This window comes from Ranitomeya variabilis, chromosome 1 (genome assembly GCF_051348905.1).
Source record: "Ranitomeya variabilis isolate aRanVar5 chromosome 1, aRanVar5.hap1, whole genome shotgun sequence".
NCBI classification, from domain to species: domain Eukaryota; kingdom Metazoa; phylum Chordata; class Amphibia; order Anura; family Dendrobatidae; genus Ranitomeya; species Ranitomeya variabilis.
The window spans coordinates 1,052,418,217-1,052,440,225 of record NC_135232.1 but is presented as its reverse complement, the minus strand read 5'-3'; the positions used below and the strand labels follow the sequence as shown (position 1 = coordinate 1,052,440,225).

The 22,009-nt window shown below is 43.6% G+C and overlaps 1 protein-coding gene across 14 annotated transcripts in view; it reads right to left on the bottom strand.

The window, feature by feature from the left end:
- The window catches only part of FRYL (FRY like transcription coactivator), a 332,520-nt gene that overhangs the window by 132,152 nt on the left and 178,359 nt on the right, over positions 1-22,009 (bottom strand). For all 14 annotated transcript variants that reach the window (XM_077279795.1, XM_077279798.1, XM_077279794.1 and 11 more), the window contains 4 exons: positions 11,557-11,610; positions 1,378-1,517; positions 544-640; positions 348-427 (listed from right to left, as the gene is read on the bottom strand). In XM_077279795.1, coding sequence (XP_077135910.1) covers positions 348-427; positions 544-640; positions 1,378-1,517; positions 11,557-11,610 — 371 coding nt within the window. The remainder of the gene's footprint in view (positions 1-347; positions 428-543; positions 641-1,377; positions 1,518-11,556; positions 11,611-22,009) is intronic.

Sequence of the window (22,009 nt, the reverse complement as noted above, 5' to 3'; positions counted from 1 at the left end):
GACACGTGCAAGTTCGGGTTCTGGTACATGACCCGACCTTTATTCCAAAGTTTGGTTCGGGTACTAGACTGGCACCCGAACTTGAACCCCATTGAAAGCAATGGGGAACAGAACTATTGAGCTGGGAAATTCTTTGTCTCTCTCTGCCGTTTAGTGGTACGAGCGCCCAACTTTTAAATTCAGGTTCACTCCTCTCATCACCAGTCATAGTAATAAAGGGGGCTGGCTGACTGGTTCATTTCAATAGCTAAGTCAATGTTATGCTGAAAAAGAAAAGAGGGACTGACTGAAGTCAGCCGGTCGATGGAGTTACAGAGGTAAAAATCGATCATAGATGGAGGACTTACCCTTCTTTGTGTTTAAAGTGCTTAAAAGCCAAGTTGAGAACTTCCTGTATTAGGGGGTCTGGCACGGGGTGAACAGGAATCTGCAGGGTAAGATCACAGCATTACTAGCAATAAACAGTCATGTACCTATCCGGCGTCCTCTCATCTAGATTATAGCTACTACATAACACAACATACAGGAGACCGGGGGGCTTACTTGTTTGAGGACCTCGACCAAAACTAAACAGAAAATAAAGTCGACAGCCAGGTCTCTTCTTTCAAGTAAGTAGTCTCTTTCTCGCTGCTGTTCATCTCTGTAATACAAAGATTACACGTCCTATTCCAAACTGATATCTAATCAAGGTTAAAGGGGTGGTGGTCTCATCAGAGACCACCCTCTTCAAATTGTGCCTGCCGCTAAGATTAACTGATTATCCCAGATTCAACCCTGGAAAAAGGGGCATTTTACCAGGAAGACACTAAGGTAAAGCCTCCACCAATGCAGTACGGCATGGTGACCATTCGCTATCACAATGGTTGTGCATTTCAGGGGGATCTTAAAGTATGGCTTGAGACAACCCTTTGTAAGGGTATGTGTACACGTATTCTTGAGGTCTGCGGATTTTTCCGCAGCGGATTTGTGAAAACCGCAGGTAAAAGGCACTGCGTTTTACCTGCGGATTTCCTGTGGAATTTTCACGGATTTACCGTGGTTTTTGTGCAGATTCCACTGCGGTTTTACACCTGCGGTTTTCTATTATGGAGCAGGTGTAAAACCGCTGCGGATTCCGCACAAAGAATTGACATGCTGCGGAACGTAAACCGCTGCGTTTCCGCGCGTTTTTTCCCCGCAGCATGTGCACTGCGGATTGCGTTTCCCATAGGTTTACATGGTACTGTAAACGCATGGGAGACGGCTGCGGACCCGCAGTTGCGGAAACGCTGCGGATCCGCAGCAAAATCCGCAGCGTGTGAACATAGCCTAAAACTGTGAACAGAATTGGTTAGATATTTTATTTAACATTTTTTGGTAATATAATAAATGAATTACCCTTTAGACTTTGTGCTAGAGCGAGGCCTGTACTCATAGGATTCATCTTCAGTTCCATTTTGGCGTTTATACCAGTCAAACAAGGTGCGGAGTAGTGAGGGGAGGCAGTGCTCTGCTACGGAGCTCATACAGCTTATCACCTGCACAGAGACAGATCACAGGTTACAACAACTTGTCATATTCTCACTTCAAATTAAAAAAGCAAAAAAGAATATATTTGTAACATATTCCCATACAAATTGACTGCCCCCGATCTTTACCTTTCTTTCCTGTAATCCTACTGTGATGCATACATTACTAAACACTCAAAATTTGGGGTAAAGGACTCAAAATTATTTCATACAGGCGAGTTTTGCAAAAGCTAAAATCCTTAAAGAGGATGCACCCGAGTATCTCTACGTTTTTATCATCTAGGCTGGTAAGAAGCTAGAGACAGAAGATAAGGAGGGGCACACAGCATAGAACAAAGTGTACAATACTGATATTCTAAGACATACAGGGTGGAGATGAGTGAATTGATTCAAAGCCGCATCCGTGGCCTCCAGACGGGAGACTTGCAAACTACATCCTAAGCTGCTGGAATCTTTTGGGGCCTCTGCTAATGACTACGCCCGGTGAGACATTACATGTGCATCAAGCCCCACGATGACAATGCACTGGGCCCACAAATCAGAAGGTGTACCAGGGCTTACAGCTGGTAGGAGGCAGATAACAAGGATTCTATCCAAAGGCCACCACAGATGTAGCATCTGGATCTGGGCCCTGTAAATTTGCTCATCTCTGGTATAGGGGTATTCTCACTCTCCTTGACATGATATCACTGGAGATGAAGACTGGGCAGTTTGACTCCCCATCCCTTCTAAAATTCGGGGGAAAAGCCACTGCCAGAGCAGTTTGGTAATGTCTTTCTTTACTCTTCTCTTTACTTAACTCATTTATAGTGGGGAAAATAAGTATTTGATACACTGCCGATTTTGCAAGTTTGGAGAGGTCTGTAATTTTTTATTGTAGGTACACTTCAACTGTGAGAGCCAAAAATAAAAACCAAAAAATCACATTGTATGATTTTTACATAATTAAACTGCATTTTATTGCATGTAATTGTACCTGTTTGAACGTGTTACCTGTATAAAAGACACCTGTCCACACAATCAGTCACAAAATTGACAAAATTCTTGACCTGCACAAAGCTGGGATAGGCTGCGGGACAATAGGCAAGCAGCTTGATGAGAAGGCAACAACTGTTGGCGCAATTATGTTCCTCGGTCTGGGGCTTCATGCGAGATCTCACCTTGTTGGGTAAGGATGATTCTGAGAAAGGTCAGGAATCAGCAAAGAACTACACGGAAGGACCTGGTGAATGACCTGAAGAGAGCTGGGACCACAGTCTCAAACATTAGCGTTAGTAACACACTACGCTGTCATGGATTAAAATCCTGCAGGGCACGTAAGGTCCCCCTGCTCACGTCAGCACATGTCCAGGCTTGTTTGAAGTTCGCCAATAATCATCTTGATGATCCAGAGGAGGCATGGGAGAAGGTCATGTGGTCAGATGAGACCAAAATAGATCTTTTTGGTATAAACTCCAGTCGCAGCGTTTTGTGGAAGAAGGATGAGAACAACCCCAGTAACATTGTCCAAACTGTGAAGCATGGTGGGGGAAATATCATACTTTAGGGGTGCTTTTCTGCAAAGGGGACTGCACCGTATAAAAGGGAGGATGGATGGGTTCATGTATCGCAAGTTCTTGGTCAACAGCCTCCTACTCTTAGTTACAGCATTGAAGATGGGTCATGGCTAAGGGTACTGTCACACAGTACCATTTTGATCGCTACGACGGTACGATTCGTGACGTTCTAGCGATATCGTTACGATATCGCAGTGTCTGACACGCAGCAGCGATCAGGGATCCTGCTGAGAATCGTACGTCGTAGCAGATCGTATGGTACTTTCTTTCGTCGCTTGATCACCCGCTGACATCGCTGGATCGTTGTGTGTGACAGCGATCCAGCGATGTGTTCGCTTGTAACCAGGGTAAACATCGGGTAACTAAGCGCAGGGCCGCGCTTAGTTACCCGATGTTTACCCTGGTTACCGGGGACTTCGGCATCGCTCCAGCGCCGTGATTGCAACGTGTGACCGCAGTCTACGACGCTGGAGCGATAATCATACGATCGCTGCGACGTCACGGATCGTGCCGTCGTAGCGATTAAAATGGTACTGTGTGACGGTACCCTAAGTCTTCCAGCATGACAATGACCTGAAACACACAGCCAGGGCAAGTAAGGAGTGGCTAAGTAAGAAGCATTTCAAGGTCCTGGAGTGACCTAGCCAGTCTCCAGACCTGAATCCAATAGAAAATCTATGGAGGGAGCTGAAACTCAATGTTGCCCAGAGACAGCTCCGAAACCTGGAAGATCTGGAGAAGATCTGTATGGAGGAGTGGGCCAAAATTCCTGCTGCAGTGTGTGCAAACTTGGTCAAGAACTACAGGAAACATCGGATCTCTGTAAATGCAAACATAGGTTTATGTACCAAATATTAAGTTCTGTTTTTCCATTGTATCAAATACTTATTTCATGCAAAAAAAATGCAAATTAATTATGTAAAAATCATACAATGTAATTTTCTGGATTTTGTTTTAGATTCTGTCTCTCACAGTTGAAGTGTACCTACGATAAAAATTACACCTTTGTAGGTGGGAAAACTTGCAAAATAGTCAGTGTATCAAATACTTATTTTCCCCAAAGTATATATCGCCACTTACTCCACAACACTTTGGAGACATTAATCAGCACGGTCCCCACTGGGGCTCGTGGAAGTGGCATTTTGATGAAATTCTGACATGACATGCCACAGTCAATCAACAGTGGTGATGCAAGGACAATTGTATAACTTTTTCCATTCACTTAATCAAGCAGGAAAAAAAGTTGCAAACTTGAATCATTAACAGTTATGTCACTATGTAAAGCCTCTAATCCATCTCATCTATCGCATCCCATTTTTTAGCTCTGACAGAATGGTCATTTGGGCATGTCCAAATACCCCAGGTGGGGTTACTCCATATTAAGTATTTATGGGGAAAGAAAAGAAAATGTATTAAAGGGGTTTCCACTTCTGTGATATTGATGACCTGCTGTAGAATAGCTTAATTATAGAAGATCGGTGAAGGTCTGACACCCCACCTGGTGGGGCAGCGGCCAGATAAAACAGGACGATCTGAAGTACCTGGGAACTGAGACTACATAGTGTACAGATCTCTGCTGCTCCACTCCGTACACGGCTTTCATCTAGCCGCTGCCAGCTATCGTAATAGCTGATCCAGGGGGTGACAAGGTTTCGGACCACCACCAATGTGATATTGGTGACCTGTCCTAAGGCAAGGTCACAAACATCAGTGGAAATCACATTTAAGAATTTACAACTAATTATTTAAAAAAAAAAGTTAAGAAATTTGCAGATACCAACAACCAGTCGCATTCAGGGAGCCTCGGATTCCACTATCGGCTTTGGTGTATAAAGTTTTTATTTGCGGCTGGCAAATCATTATTTAGTAGATACACTGACTTTATCAAGTGGTAAGAGTTTATCACTAAGTATACATGCTAATATTTAACATTCACTTAGTAGATCTTGTTACAGATTTACTTTATATTCTAAGGGTTATATTTATGCCAATACCAAATAAGCATTCTTTTATTTTAGATTTTACTGCTGTTGCACAAAATATGTATCTTTCATAGAGTAGAAAAAGACATGTTTCGCATTGCCAGACGCATATATCGTACTTGCTTTTTTTGTGACCCGAACATACAGTACATTAACACCAATTTAAGTTGCACAAAGGCTACAGATTGGAAAAAAAAAAAAGCCAATCTGATGCAGGATTAACTGAAAGTAAATGTAATTTAAATATTGTTGTATTTTTCAGTGTTCATCATGCTATATAAATACAATTTTAACTTTATGTTTTAGTTTACGGATACAACATACGGTACTCACTAAAATATGAATTTCCCAATGAAGAGAGGATTATTCTGACTATTCTTATATCTATAGCCAAACCTACCCCTATCAGAAAAAAACATAAAAAACAAACAAACCATGATACTTAACTTCCCTGTGCTCCCTCGCAGCGTCCTGCAGCGGATTTGTGATTGTAAGCAGCGCATGGCAGTGTTGTCATGCGCTGCCTAAAAGCAGAAGACAGCTGCCAGAATACACACTGCTCCCTGCGCCCGGGACTATGGGTGTCTGGAGAAGTGAATATTCATTGATCTTTAATAGCAGGCACAGTAGTCACAGCCGCTGGCATCCTGCAGCTGCCGGATAATCACGTGTGCCCCCTACTAAAGGGAATGAGTATTCACTGCTCTCTACTACAATTGGTGTGGAGAGAAGTGAATATTCATTCTCTTTAATAGTGGGCACATGTGATCGCCTGGCGGCTGCAGGAAGCCGGCGGCTGCTGCTACTGAGCCCCCTATTAAACATCAATTAATATATTCTGCTCTCCCGACTATGGGAGTGAAGAGCAGTGAATATTAATTGCCTTAAGTAACGGACAGACTTCAGAGCCAAGTCCCCGCAGGAAGCAGGCAGCTGCATCTAAGAGTGTGTTCGCTATTAAAGAGAAATTAATATTTACTGCTCTCCTCTCCCATGGGCATGGAGAGCAGTAAATATTCATTTCTCTTTAGCAGCGGGCACAGGTGTTAGCCGCAGCTGCCTCCTGTCACCTGCTGCTCCACTGTTGCCACTTTCCCACCTCCACAGTAGGTACATCCAGACTATAAGACACCCTCCCCCCATTTTCCTCCAAAGTTCTGGAGGAAAAAAGTTAGTCTGAGGGTAGGTTTCCACGGTCAATAAACGCTGCGGGTTGGACACTGCGTACAACTGCAGTGTCTAATCCACAGCGGCCAGATGTTACAGCATAGTGGATGGAATTTTGTGAAATCCTATCTCCGCTATGCATGCAGGGACACCTCCGGCTTGCCTGAGGAGACCGACATGCGGTGCGTCATTCTAGACCGCAGCATGTCAATTTATCTTATGCAGACGCTCAGTCTTCGCAAGACAAATATCACCATCCAATGTATTGGACGCAGTGATTAAGCATGGTTCAATAAACACTAAGCTGGCAGCGCTTTGGACAGAGCAGAAATGTGCTGCGTCCAAAGCGCTGCCAATACTGATCATGGAAACATACCCTTATAGCCCGAAAAATACAGTACCTTATTAAAAATTATGTATATTCTATATACCAAGAGTGCAGGCCAAATTTCATGTCTTTATAGAAAAATGGATGGCACGCCTACATTGAAACATGGTGGTGGCAGTGTCCTTATGTGGGGTTGCTGGTGTTAGGAGCTACATTTCATTGATGGCATTATGAATTCACAAATGTAGTGCTCCATATTCAAAGAGAAAATGTTCCCATCACTCCGTGACCTTGGTAGATACTTTTCCAACATGACTATGACCCAAAACACACATCTGTTACATTTCTCAAGAAGAACAGTGTGAAATTAATTCAGTGGCTGAGCGTCTCCTGATCTGAGCCCAATCAAGCACCTATAGGGAATTCTGAAGAGACAGGTTGTCATCACTCTCCATCCAGCAGCCAGGTTCTAAAAGAGGTTGTTCTTGAAGACTGGAAAATGATAGATGTTGCAATATGACACCAACTTGTTCATTACATGCCTAGAAGACTTGCCGCTGTCCTCAAAAAGTCATGGAGGTTATACTTTTTGATGTGGGGTGTACTCATTTTTGCATTAACTTATTTGAGTAAATTTGAAGATTTTGTAATGAAAGTTATATTATTAACCTTACTATCATGTTAAGGGGTTAAAAAAGGTCTATGAAATTCACTTATCACATTTTTGGAAATTGTTCTTATTTTCAGCAAGAGTGATTAAAATTGTACTTTTCACTCAAAAACTGTACTTATTATGCTGAGCACCTCAAATAAATAGATAATTTTTTATTATTGCTCACTTTTTCACTGCAACTGGAGCATCCACAAGAGCTCCAGCTATGAGAAAAAAACAACATCCCTTGCTCTGCTACACGTCACATATAGAGCTACAATGGCTATGAAGAGATCCAGCAGCTCCGCTATTCCCAGTAGACATCCCACAATAATGTAAATCTCAGGGTCTAATAAAAAACTCGACAGTGCCCATGCATTCATTCACACTGAATGAGTGCCATATAGCAGGCAAAAGAGAAGACAGAAGCAGTGAAAAGCGGCTTCTGTGTTTTGCCTAGGTGTCTTTCACAGCCGGAGACCAGACCTGTTCTTGATAGATTGCAGGAGCTGGAGAGTTAATGCAGTAAAGGGAACCTGTCACCCCCAAATCGAAGAAGAGCTAAGCCCACTGGCATCAGGGGCTTATCTACAGCATTCTGTAATGCTGCAGATAAGCCCCGATGTATCCTGAAAGATGAGAAAAAGAGGATAGATTATACTCACCCAGGGGCGGTCCCGGTCCGGTGGGTGTTGCGGTCCGGTCCGGGGCCTCCTATCTTCATAGGAGGACGTCCTCTTCTTGTCTTCACGCTGCGGCTCCGGCGTACTTTGTCTGCGCTGTTGAAGGCAGAGCAAAGTACTGCAGTGCGCAAGCGCTGGGCCTCTGTGACCTTTCTCTGCACACTGCAGTACTTTGCCCTCAACAGGGCGGACAAAGTACGCCTGCGCCGGAGCGTGAAGACAAGAAGAGGACGTCATCGTAAGAAGATGGGAGGCCCTGGACTGCGACGCCCATCGGATCGGACCGCCCACCCAGTTGAGTATAATCTAACCTCTCTTTCTCATCTTTCAGGATAAATCGGGGGCTTATCTAGAATGCTGTAGAAAAGCCTCTGATGCCGGTGGGCTTAGCTCACCTTCGATTTTGGGGGTGACAGGTTCCCTTTAAGCAAATCACAAAGTGCCCCCCCTCTGTTGGGTCCTCACAATGGTTCTCTGAAGGGAAATCTTGCAGTAAGTACTAATTTTTCCTGCAATGCCACCTCGGCCAGGTCCTCCAAGGCAAGTCACGTTCTTAGCGACGGCTCACCACTGAGGCTACAAGATGAGGATCATAAACTGAGGAGCCCACATATCTGAGTTCCCCAACAGGATATATAAAAAAAATGGGTATTAAACTAAACAACCCCTTTACAGATGCCTTATAAAACCTAACTTAATTGCTACTGCTAATCCCACTTAATGGTCCATAAAGGTCCCGCACGGACTTCTCTAAGCGGACTTCTTGTGATACTACCTTGAGATTGAGACTTGTTGGGAAGAACAGAACATTACACAGCATTAAACGGATGACTAGCAGAGAAGAGTGAAGCCCGGTGCACAGGGACGTCATGTTCTTCCCCACATTCTTCTTTGATTTGCATTTAGGAGCAGAGAAGCGTAAAGGCCGACTGCTGAGTGATGCATTCCAGGCTCGGGCCGCCATACACAGTTACCGCTTCATTACATTGAGGACTGGGCTTATTATCTATATTTACTAGAAGATGCTGGCACTAGTCTAAACAATTGTTTTATTGGCACTCCAAATGTAAAAATGTTTAGGGGAAACCGTTAAGAAACGGAGCCAGCGCTAAGTGGCCGGTCCAACAATGATCCTCCTCATTACCACGAGCTCAGCTTGGCAAAGTCACAGCTCACAAAACCACACCAAATAAATCCCGCAGCCGGGACGCCGAGGTTAATTGATAAAACGCAAGCTACATAGTGGAAAAAGGAAAGTAATGACATTCTGGCCTAACAATTATTGGCTCCTGCAGACTTTATTAATGAACACAAGGCACGTGTCCGCAGCTCCGCATTTAAGGATGGCTCCACGGAGAACACGTAGGCTGCACACCAACCCTGTAGAAAGTCTACTCATCACCAACTCCTCATTCTAGCTCATTTCTGCACAAGTAATAAAAAATGATTTATTAAGTGGCCATTTTATGATTTGACCATCAGGCTTGGTTCACACCAGCATCCGATATAAGAACAGTGAAATAGAACTTCTTAAAAAAAAAAAAAAAGAATCTGTCCAATGACTGCTACAAATGGCGCCAAACAAACTATTTCCTATAGTGTGCTTCCTTTCATGAGACCGGTATATTAACGGAAAAATAACGCAGCATTTTTACTTACTGCTTAACACTGTACATAGATCATTAATCTTCTTAAAGGGAGCATTTAATCAAATAAAAACATGATTTAAAGAATAGGTTATGTTAAATGTATTCTTAAAACCATTGGAGAATATAATATATATCCCTTTTTTATTTGCATAAAACCAGCTGTATTTTAAAAAAATAAGCAGATAAAAACAAAATTAAAAAAAAACAAATGTAATTTCACACTGGCCACACGGACATGGGCAGTGATACACTGAGTAACTCACTGACCTCAGCAGGAGTTATTTAGACATGTTCTGATGTATCTGGGCACATCACCTGTTGGGAATGGTGGATCCTGTGTTATCTACTGTGTATGGAAGTGTTATCGGTCATAGTAATCCTGCCTGTGATGATAATGAGACTGATGAAAAGCTATCTGTATGGAACAAGGAGTTTGAATCTAGTCTTAAGGTACCGTCACACTTAGCGACGCTGCAGCGATACAGACAACGATGCCGATCGCTGCAGCGTCGCTGTGTGGTCGCTGGGGAGCTGTCACACAGACCGCTCTCCAGCGACCAACGATGCTGAGGTCCCTAGGTAACCACGGTAAACATCGGGTTACTAAGCGCAGGGCCGCGCTTAGTAACCCAATGTTTACCCTGGTTACCAGTGTAAAAAAACAAACAGTACATACACACCTTCGCGTCCCCCGGCGTCCGCTTCCTGCACTGACTGAGCGCCGGCCCTAACAGCAGAGCGGTGACGTCACCGCTGTGCTTTCACTTTACGGCCAGCGCTCAGTCAGTGTGGGAAGCGGACGGCGAGGGACGTGTGACAGACATCAGAGGGTGAGTATGTACTGTTTGTTTTTTTACATTTTACACTGGTAACCAGGGTAAACATCGGGATACTAAGTGCGGCCCTGCGCTTAGTAACCCGATATTTACCCTGGTTACCATTGTAAAACATCGCTGGCATCGTTGCTTTTGCTGTCAAACACAACGATACACGGCGATCTGACGACCAAATAAAGTTCTGAACTTTAATCAACGACCAGCGATATCACAGCAGGATCCTGATCGCTGCTGCGTGTCAAACACAACGATATCGCTAGCCAGGACGCTGCAACGTCACGGATCGCTAGCGATATCGTTTAGTGTGACGGTACATTTAGGCTTGATGGCCAGTGCAAACAATTTTTCTATAGATTTAAAAAATTATTAATGATGAAGATATGAAAAAACACCTAATTTTAAAAAAACACAAAACAATAATTTGAAGAAAGTCATATTTATAGAATAGACTGTCATTTGAATTTTTATTTGAGAAATCAGCAGTATGCGTGAAAATACACTTTGTAATCTAGGAGGTTATCAGAGCAATTCGCTACTTTTTAGCCCAGGACCAATTCATTCTTAAAATCCTCAATTCCCAGGTAAAATGTGTATTAAGTACGGTAATGACAGATTGTGACATTACTGTGCTAGGAGATGGCGGCTACTACTGGTCAGATTCTATCTCAGTAATCCAACAACTGGTCTTCACTGAATACGGATTTTACCTGGGAATTGAGGATTTTCAGACCGAATGGTCAGTCCTGGTGGAGAAAGAAGTCTCTGATAGCAGATTACAAAGTTGCTTATTTCCACGTGTATTATTGCTTTATGAAATAGATTTACATAGAGACCGGATTTAAACAATAAGCCATTTTCTGATGACACATTGCTTTTAATATATAGGTTGTCTCAACAAGATAGAGAATGTTCATCGTGATAATTGATAAATTTCTGGATTTTTCTTTCTCTGCATAGGGTATAAAAGTTCTTACAAGCTGTAAATGAAAGATCTCGCGTCTGGTTGTAATACTTGTTGTTAAATGAAAAGTCCGGACTCAAAAAATCAAAGTATATCGCAAGCAAGACACAAGTGTATGTCTCATATGGTCCACCTTACAGCAACCTTCCTCTTGATGAACACCTCTGAGGCCATACCACCCTTCACTGGGCAGCGCAGAGCCTCAGGATCACACTTGGCAGCTCTTAACCTCACCTGGTCAAACTGAAGATCTTCACCTCTCTGAAGAGACCTTGACAGGAGCTTCTCCTGTGAAGAGAGACATACGCAGGTATTAGCATGTAGCGTGAATGGGGAGAGTGGAAAGCGCCAATGCTCACTTATCGGAATAGGAATCATAGCTTGCCTTGTCACCAGAAACCGTCCCACAACATGGCAGAGAAGACCTGGCAGGACAGGGTCCCATCTACTTATTCATGGTAAAATAGTGCACGCTATGGACGCCCATCATTGTACTCTAGAGAGGACACTCAAATTTAAAGGGGGCTTCCTATCTCCAAGATCCATGGATACCTAAGCTACTACAGTGCCCTGCACATGGGGTAAGCGACCTAGTGAATCAGAAGAACTATACTACATTTATAATTAATTGGAGGTATTTGCTAGTATTCTCATTATTGCACCTACTACATGTTGGGATAGGTTCTTGGAGATGGAAATATCCCTTTAAATTATGATTTTTACTGTATCAGACGTTCAAAGTCAAGTTTAATCATAATGACCTTGTTTTTTAACTTATTTTACACCTGTTGCTCCCCAGAGTATTTTTTTTCTAAAATCCATCGTAGTTTCAGATATGAGTCTTTTTATTAGGCGCAATTTTTTAAATGTAGTTTTTGCCAAGGGGGCGTGGCTCAAAATTTTTCACAGAACTTTTTGATGAAAGCGTCCTACTTCAAATAAATCACCGACAAAAAGACACTATTTAACGATAAAGTAAATGACACCATAAAACTTAACATTTACTTATAATTAATAAAAACCTTTTTTAAACACCATACACGACCTAAAAACATTAATGGCTGCAAACAAAGATACACAGTGCACCGTCTCCCTAAAGGGCTCACTATCTGTGCCCTACCTTGCTGCAGAGGTTGGCACCCTATTATCCTACGCAATGGCGCCCCTGCTCAACGTAGGCTAGCCCTAACTATCCCTAATGGGCCCTGTCGTGTGGAAAGATAGTGCAAGACGGCATTCAGCAGACCATACGTAACAGACAGAAAAAATATATATGCTGGACAAAAAATTGACAAAAAAGTGTGTTTTAGTATTACACACTCAATATAAATATATTGCACGTACAGATTTGGGATATAAATACACTCTTAAGGCCTGTGCAATAAGTGTATGGTTAAATTCACACTAAAAAAATTGCACATAAATACCAGCCTTAGCTATATCAAGATAGCCTATACCCCTGCTCTGAACCTAAAGGGGGCGTGGCTCCCATAGTAATAATGCAGAGCAGCCCAAAAACACACACCACAGTCCTGTAAGCCACAACCCCTTGGAAAACACCATTAAAAAACACCCACATGTCTAAAGTCAAGGAATCTCGCAGGACTCTGGTCCGGTGGCCGAGGTCTACTGACGTGGCACCTCAACAAGGGTTCTGCAATCTCCTTCCCCAACCCTAGTAGGGAGCCCCAACTTACGCCATCATGCAGCATGTGACTTACCGTACATTGGTCATGATTTACAAAAGGAAAAAAAAAGTAACAATGAAGAAAGTATATCAAGCAAAATATATTTCTTTGAGCTAGATCACGAAAAAATAAAGTAAACTAGTTACTAAGGTAACTACAATCTTTAATCTCTCCCTTTCCTCTGGTATTTTCCCCTCCTCCTTCAAACTCTCTATCATTACTCCAGTATTAAAAACCCCTCTCTCGATCCATCCTGCACAAATAACTACCGAACAGTCTCCAACCTGCCCTTCATCTATAAAGTCTTGCAGCGCCTGACCTACACGTTACCTCTCCACTCACTCCCTCCTAGACCCTTCACAGTCCGGCTTCCGCCCCCTACATTCTACAGAATCTGCACTCAAAGAGACCAATGACCTTCTGACAGCACAATGCAATGGTGACGACTCTCTGATCATTCTCCTCGACCTTTCTGCAGCTTTCGACACTGTTGACCACCCTCTCCTACTCTCTAGGCTCCAGTCACTAGGCATTAAGGACACTGCTCTCCTGGTTCTCCTCCTATCTTTCTGACCGCTCCTTCAGGGTATCGTTTGCTGGCTCCACTTCATCCCCTCTTCCTCTCACTGTCGGGGTACCTCAGGGCTCAGTCCTGGGCCCTCTTCTATCTCTACATGGCCCCAATTGGACAGACCATCAGCAGATTTGGCTTTCAGTACCATCTTTATGCTGATGACACACAACTATACACGTCATCCCCTGACCTTACCCCCGCTGTACTATAGAACGCCCGTGACTGACTGTCCGCAGTCTCCAACATCATGTCCGCTCTCTATCTGAAACTCAACCTCTCCAAAACTGAACTTCTGCTCCCGCCGTCTACTAACCTCCCTAAATCTGACATTTCCCTTTCCGTAGGTGGCACCATAATAACACCCCGGCAGCAGGTGCGCTCTCTGGGTGTTATGTTTGACTCCGATCTCTCCTTCACCTCCCACATAAAATCTCTTGCCCCCTCTTGCCACTTACACCTAAACAACATCTTTAGAATCCGCCACTTTCTCACCATGGAAACAACAAAGACCCTCACTGTTGCCCTGATCCACTCCCGCCTGGACTACTGTAATGATCTAATAATTGGCCTCCCTCTCACTCGACTTTCCCCTCTCTAGTCCATCCTTAATGCAGCAGCCAGGGTCACCCATCTAATCGGCATTCGGACGCATCCGCTCTTCGCCATTCATTATAGGATCCAATTCAAACTGCTTGTTCTCTGCCACAAAGCTCTCCACAGTGGGGCACCCCCTACATCTTCTCCTTCATTTCTGTTTATCGGCTTACTCGCTCGTTATGCTCTGCAAGTGACTTTCGACTAACCTCTGCACTAATCCGTACCTCCACTCCCGGCTCCAAGACTTCTCCTGCGCTGCACCAATCCTCTGGAATGCTCTACCCCAAGAAATTAGGACTATTCACAACTTACATAGTTTTAGGCGCTCCCACAAAGCACATTGTTCAGAGCGGCCTATCACGTTCCCTAATCAAAGTAATTTTATGTGTGTGTAGCCCATTCACTATCTGAGAATAACCCTCCATCAAACTCCACCGCACCCAACAGCACCACAAATACTGGCTGGTGACCAGCCCATGCCGCCTTTATCTATCCCCCACTGTCTCAAGGTGGCTGGAACATCATTGCAAATCAGCTCCTGTACTTTGTATCTCCCCCCGTCTCATTGTAGATTGTAAGCTCTCACGAGCAGGGGCGTCTCATTTAGCCCCTTCACGACCTCCGTCGTACTATTACTGCGGAGGTCGGATCCCCTGCTTTGATGTGGGCTCCGGCACTGAGCCCACTTCAAAGCCGGGATATGTCAGCAGTTTTGTACAGCTGACAGGTGATCGCAATAGCGGTGGGTGAAATCACGATTCACCCGCCACTATTAACTAGTTAAATGCCGCTGTCAAATGCTGACAGCGGCATTTAACTGGCGCTTCCGGCCGCGCGGTCCTTGAGACCTCTATGGTTGCTGATCCCAGATTGCTATGAGCACCCCCCTGTGGTCGGCGCTCATAGCAAGCCTGCAATTCAGCTACATAGGAGCGATCTGATGATCGCTGCTGTGTAGCAGAGTCGATCAGGCTGTGCCAGCTTCTAGCCTTCCATGGGAGGCTATTGAAGCATGGCAAAAGTAAAAAAAAAAAAAAAAAAGTTTAAAAAAATATGAAAAAAATATAAACGTTTAAATCATCCCCTTTCGCCCCATTCAAAAAAAAAAATAAAAAAATTAAACCTACACATATTTAGTATCGCCGCGTTCAGGATCCCCCGATCTATCAATAAAAAAAAAGGATTGACCTGATGGCTAAACAGCCTAGTAAGAAAAAAATACGGAACGCCAGAATTACTTTTTTTGGTCACCGCGACATTGCATTAAAATGTAATAACGGGTGATCAAAAAAACGCATCTGCACTAAAATGGCATCATTAAAAACGCCAGCTCGGCACGCAAAAAATATGCCCTCAACCGACCCCAGATCATGAAAAATGGAGATGGTACGGGTATTGGAAAATTGCGCAATTTATTTTTTTTTTTTAAGCAAAGTTTGGAAATTTTTTTTTACCACTTAAAACGTAACCTAGACATGTTTGGTGTCTATCTATGAACTCGTAATGACCTGGAGAATCATATCATCAGGTCAGTTTTAGCATTTAGTGAACCTAGCAAAAAAGCCAAACAAAAAACAATTTCACCGCACTTGGAATTTTTTTCCCGTTTTCTAGTACACGACATGCTAAAACCAATTATGTCGTTGAAAACTGCAACTTGTCCCGCAAAAAACAAGCCCTCACATGGCCATATTGACGGAAAAATAAAAAAAAAAAGTTATGGCTCTGGGAAGGAGGGGAACGAAAAACGAGAACGCAAAAACAGAAAAGGGCAAGGTCGTGAAGGGGTTAATTATTGTATTTTGAATGTTGTTACTTAAGACTGTTGTGTTTGAACTGCTAAACTGTAAAGCGCTGCGGAATATGTTGGTGCTATATAAAGATTATTATTGTTATTACTGATGCACATCACTTCACCGGGTGAATGAGGGTTTATGGCGGCATTTGCCTTATGCATTGGAGCACTTTCACATGACAAGGTGTGAACACGGCAGCAGAACCTACACATGGGGACATTTGTTAGAGAAGAGCACAATAAAAAAAACAACTGATGTTCTGCATGATCCAATGAAGTATTTGTATATTAATTTATGGGACAATTCCTTTAATTAATGTGAATGGTTATATTTCTAGGTTAGAAGTGAAGCAAACGAGTCGCCTGTAATAATACTGTAACCAGAATATAGCTATAATTTCTATGTAAGGAAATCTTTGTTTCAGGCTCTATTTATAATGGAGCCATAATAACTCTGCAAGTTCCATTTTACAATAAATTCTGAAAAACTCTCGATTTGTAATACGGGCTATTATGGGGTTGTTTGAATATTGTTAAAAAGAAACAAATAGGCCAATAGTGACATTAAAAAAAAAGCCACAGGGCTACCTGCTTCCTCTGCTGACAGGTGACAATAACTGACCACTGCAACCAATTAGCAGCAACTGATTGGCTGCAGCAGTTATGTGCCACTCAAGCACTCTTATCTGGCTTGGTAGGCACATGACTGCTGCTGCACTTGACACAGGTCCTCCGGGGTGCTACATGGGCAGCCGCATTAAGTAATGGCAGATTTGCAGAAGGAGAGTATGTGTATTAATACCCCCCATGGTCCATTTTGCTGCCTTATTTCCCATAATACCAAGCCAGAGAATGCACTATAACATTTCTATACATCACAAAGGCGGATGACTTTAATGGAATAATTTCTGCACGTCATTTCTGTAAAGCAAGAAACAAAGTTGATCCTTATTTTTCCCCTATAAATGTAAGTAGCAAACCCTCGAAGACCACACACTTATCTCAGTGTGAACATACGGGATAACCATATCCTTCTGCCACCACATGACATGGCCTCCCTAAAAACAAACTGCAGAGTAACGCTAAGGACAAGGGACTAGTCCAGATACTGGAGGCATTAAAGGAAAGGAAATATCGGTCAGAGAAGCATGGAAGGCAAGCAGAAGGGAAACCTCGAGAACGGCGTGAGTTAGTAACGTAAGAATGGCGACTGATATTCTGGAAAGTTGTATAACGGATCATCAATCCTGATGAGCGGGAGCAGCTTCATGCGATAAGGATTTTACTGGCCCATAAATTAGGCAGGATAACTCAATACCTATCCATGCATGTCCCTTCTATTGTGCTAGATGTGGTAGAGCCGCCGCTCCTGCTCTCTGCTGAGGACATCGACTGGGTTTATTGGGATGTAACAGATTTACAAGCATTGACTGAAATTGAAAAGAATGTGAATATATGTCCCAGAATGAAAATCAACATGAAATAGTGCTTATTCCGTTCATAATCTGGCAGGCTGGAAACGTAGAGGAATATTATGGACAATCCACTAAAGACAAGCGAGCCAGTAATGTATTCAGCTACTACAAGCCACAAACCAGCCCAAACATATAGTACACCCACTGCGACAGTATACAGATGCTCCATACTGAAATACAGAAACGTGCAGAAAGAAATGTATCATGAAGACACACAAGACCATACAGAAAGGAGCACCTAAAATCTCATCATGAACAGGATACCTCTGTAATGGAGGACAGCGAAACGCGCGTAGGGTGTGTGCTTGCCTCATCTCCCTCTCTTACCTCGCTGTGTCTTCAGGTCCGAATATTTTTGGGGGTAATATTTATCAAATTACTAGTTAGCAGAATGCTATGTGTAGTGTTTGAGACACTTCACCATCCTCCTTCGGTGCACAAGTATAGCGTAAGTGTACGTGAATTAAAGGGATTTTCCCATCTTCATACATGAGTATTGTTGGATAGTGCTTGTAAATACCAGCATTTTTATAGCTCACCGCTTGATAACATTTTCCACCATTCGTGACATAGTAATAATATTTTTTTGCGGTCACAGCTGACAGTCTACCACTGCTAGACAGGAGAACATGGGCAGTGCTTACAAGCTCTTTTCTATTGAGATTGTAAGCACCATTTTTAAAGCTCGTCAGAATCGCTGGAGCGCGCATGTTACCTCCTAATCCCAGCGAGCTCCAGCTCAGCGCTTACAAACTGGCGACCTCCCAGGAAAAATTGTGTATATTTCTCAATAACAGCTGCAAATTTTAATAACTTGTGCTTTTTTTGTTTGTTTGTTTTTTTCAAGTACTAACTGAAATATTTGACTTCATCATTGCACCAATCCTTCTGTACGGCAGTGAGGTCTGGGGCTCAGTCTCATACCCAAACTGGTCAAAGTGGGACGCTGGGCAGACAAATATTCCACCTAGAGTTGTGCAAGCATCTTCTACAAGTCCATCGGAGCACATCAAACAGCGCCTGCCGAGCAGAGCTGGGCAGATTCCCTCTACACATCGCAATAAAGAAGAAGGAGCTGTCATTCAAGGCTCATCTACAAAGTAGCAGTTCTAGCTCCTACTATCACAAAGCCTTCCTACACCAGGCAGCCTGCCAACAAAAAGTACCCAAAGCCAGTCTGACCAAGCCATCAACCTACATGGCCTGACCAAAGGTGAAATCCAGAACATGGTACACAAAGTCAAAGAGGAATATCTCAGCGTCTGGAGGAACGACAAACAAATCCCAGAAACTGACGCTATACCAGAACCTACAGAGGGAGTACAAACTGGCCCCATATCTAGAGAAACTAGCAAACCCCAAAGAGCGACAGATCCTGAGCCGGTACAGACTGAGCGCCCACAGCCTACTCATCGAATCCGGGCGGCACCGACAGAACTACAAGCCCCGAGAGAGCAGACTGACAGCAGCGCCCCCAGGAGGCCGTGGAGGATGAGGCCCACTTCCTGCTGAGGTGCCCCAAATACTCCGCAGTGAGGGACACTCACCTCAAGAGACTGTCTGATCTATTCCCAGACTTCGCCTCCATGGAGGAGGAAGAGAAACTACCAATAATACTGGGGGAAGAGGAAAGTGCAGTGGACATAGCAGCAAAATTTGTCAGTGCCTGCCACAGACTAAGAGGAGCCTGATATGTCATGGACTCCTGTACTCCACCCTGGAAACGTCCCCATCATCCAACTAAAGAGCCTGATATGTCATGGACTCCTATACCCCACCCTGGACATGTCCCTATCCTCCGACTAAAGAGCCTGATATGTCATGGACTCCTGTACCCCACCCTGGACATGTCCCTATCCTCCGACTAAAGAGCCTGATATGTCAAAAAAGGATCAAAAAGACAGCACCTCACAAAATGGTGAAAGATAAATCTTACATTTTATTCTGCCCCTTGTGGCGACGTTTCAGTCAGGAGACCTTTTCTCCTGACCAAAACATTGCCACAAGGAGCAGAATAAAATGTAAGAATTATCTTTCACCATTTTGTGAGGTGCTGTCTTTTTGATCTTTTTTTTTTTTTTTTACATGGAATACGCTCTGGGATGGACTCCCTGGTTTTGACGTGCGCTTTTTGTCCTTAAAGAGTATGGCTTTATTGTGGGGTGCGGTTTAACTGTTTTTTTTTTTTGTTTGTTTTTAAAGAGCCTGATATGTCATGGATATGTCCTGGAAACATCCCTATCCCCCGACTAAAGAGCCTGATATATCCTGGACCTCTATATGCCTCCAAATCCCACCCCCCTATTTTCACCATATGCTTTGGCAATGCCAACATGTACTTAGTCCTGCCAATAAAGTTCATTTGTATTTGAATTTGAGAGAGAGAGAGAGAGAGAGAGAGAGAGAGAGAGAGAGAGAGAGAGAGAGAGAGAGAGAGAGAGAGAGAGAGAGAGAGAGCGCGCGCAAAACACAGACACAGAGAGACAGATGGAGACAGAGAGAGACACAGAGTCCTCCAGAAAAATGCTCGAGTTTCACGTTCACTTCCATAATGCTCGCTACGTCCAATGTGCGCAATTCGAGTACCGAGCAGTTGCGCACTTCACTGCTCGATCTATACTAATCTTTATATCTAATGCTAGTCCTGCTTACATAATTACACAACCTTGGACATCTGTATCAAAACAAGCCTTAGGACGAAAAGCATCCCTGCCAAGCAAAAGTTCTTCTAAGACCAATGCACACAGAGCTGCTTGCTGAAGTTTTCATAAAAATCAGTTTTATCAGCAGGAGATTATCACTAAAGGACTAGTAAAATTGCTGCCATGTAGTCCTCCATATTGATGAGCTGTGTAATCACACCCCCCATCAATGATTGGCAGCTTTCTGCCTATGCACAGTGTACACCGAAAGCTGCCAATCAATAGTGTGGGCGGGGTTATACAGAGCTCAGCATTCAGAGAACTGATAGATCTGCAGCAGAGAAGCTAGTGATTTTATCAAAATGACAGCAAGCAGTGAGTAACAGTAAGTGATATATCATTGGAATCAAGGTCTCTGCCCCTACATCATGCTGCTCTCAGATGTGGAAGCAAAAACCTGGTGACAGACGGCCTGTAACAGTGTATATCTCTCTCCCCTGATGTTGGCACTATAAAATATCTGTAGACAAACCAACAATCAAATAGGTGAGAGTCCCTAATATCAAGAAAGAAAGCCAAAAAAGGGACCCCTAAAATATAACTTATTTATACAAAGCTGAAATCATGTTTAAAAATATCAATACGGTAAGTAAAAACAATTAGGGAGTGAGTCTTAATCAGGGGAAAAATTCCAATAAGATGTATCCTAGTGAGCCCTAACCAGTTACTGTGCTGTGCCCTGCCTGGCAGTGGAGCTTGCACCCCGGTTGTCTTAATGGGGTCGTCAGCTCACTGGCAGGAATTCCCATCATCAGATTCAAGCTGTAGTCAGGCACAACTTATAGTGAGGTAGCATGTAGCAGCATCCCAAATTAATACCAGACATCTCCCCTCCCCCAAAAAAATAAATAAATTCTTAGGGGTTCATGAGGGGATCAGAAGGCCACAGCAGGATAAGGTTGGTGGGAATTCCTGCCACATTACTTCCAGAATTGTTTTTACTTATCTATATTTTGAACCATGATTTCAGCTTTGTATAATTAAGTTATATTTTAGGGGTCCATTTTTTGGCGGTTTTGTACCACTCTTAAATATTATAATCTAACGTGCCATTACAGGCTGGCTAGATCACATAATGAGAGTGTCCATGTGTAGGAGGGCCATGTGCGGAGTCCCCCCATCCAGACATATAGGACATGGGCAGGCGCTGAGAGATGAAGTTCTTCATGAATCGGACAATTCTATTAAAGTGATGGCTGATACAGAGGTGACACTGTACTGCTGCTGTAGACGATGTCACATCAGTAAGCGAGCGGGCTGTATAGCGAGCGGGCTGTATACAGGGCAGTGGCGGACAGTCGGCACAGGAGGGTGGAGGTCACCGCTGCACAGCCTGCGGTACATTCTGCTGGCTCCGCACTGCTGCACAGTAACCAGATCATTGCACCGTGCCAGCACTATAGCTGCAATGCAAACAGGACTAAAAATAAACAGATATTGGATTTTTCTGCTTATACCTTGTGACGTGCATTCGTGCAAAGTCTGCATAGCCTGAAGGTTGAAATATTTCCTAGCCCTTGAGAGCAAATGCAAATGGTTATTAACATTTCAACATTTCCAGAAGGACAGAAAACAATGGAAATACGCAAGCAATCCCAGTACCAGAGGGCAGGAGAATACTCTATGTTCTGCAGGAGACAAGCGAGAGCTTCAGACGTAATATATCACTGTGATGAGTCCCCACTGATCGCCCAGCCTCACACTGCCGTAACACAAAGGGAGGACACTATGTGCGTACCGCCATGCCCCCCCCACATACACCAATGCTAGGTGTGCGTAGGTGTACCTACTTGTATGTGGCAAATCGACTGGATTTATAAAATAGAACTAATGTCAAGATTGTGCTTGGCATAACA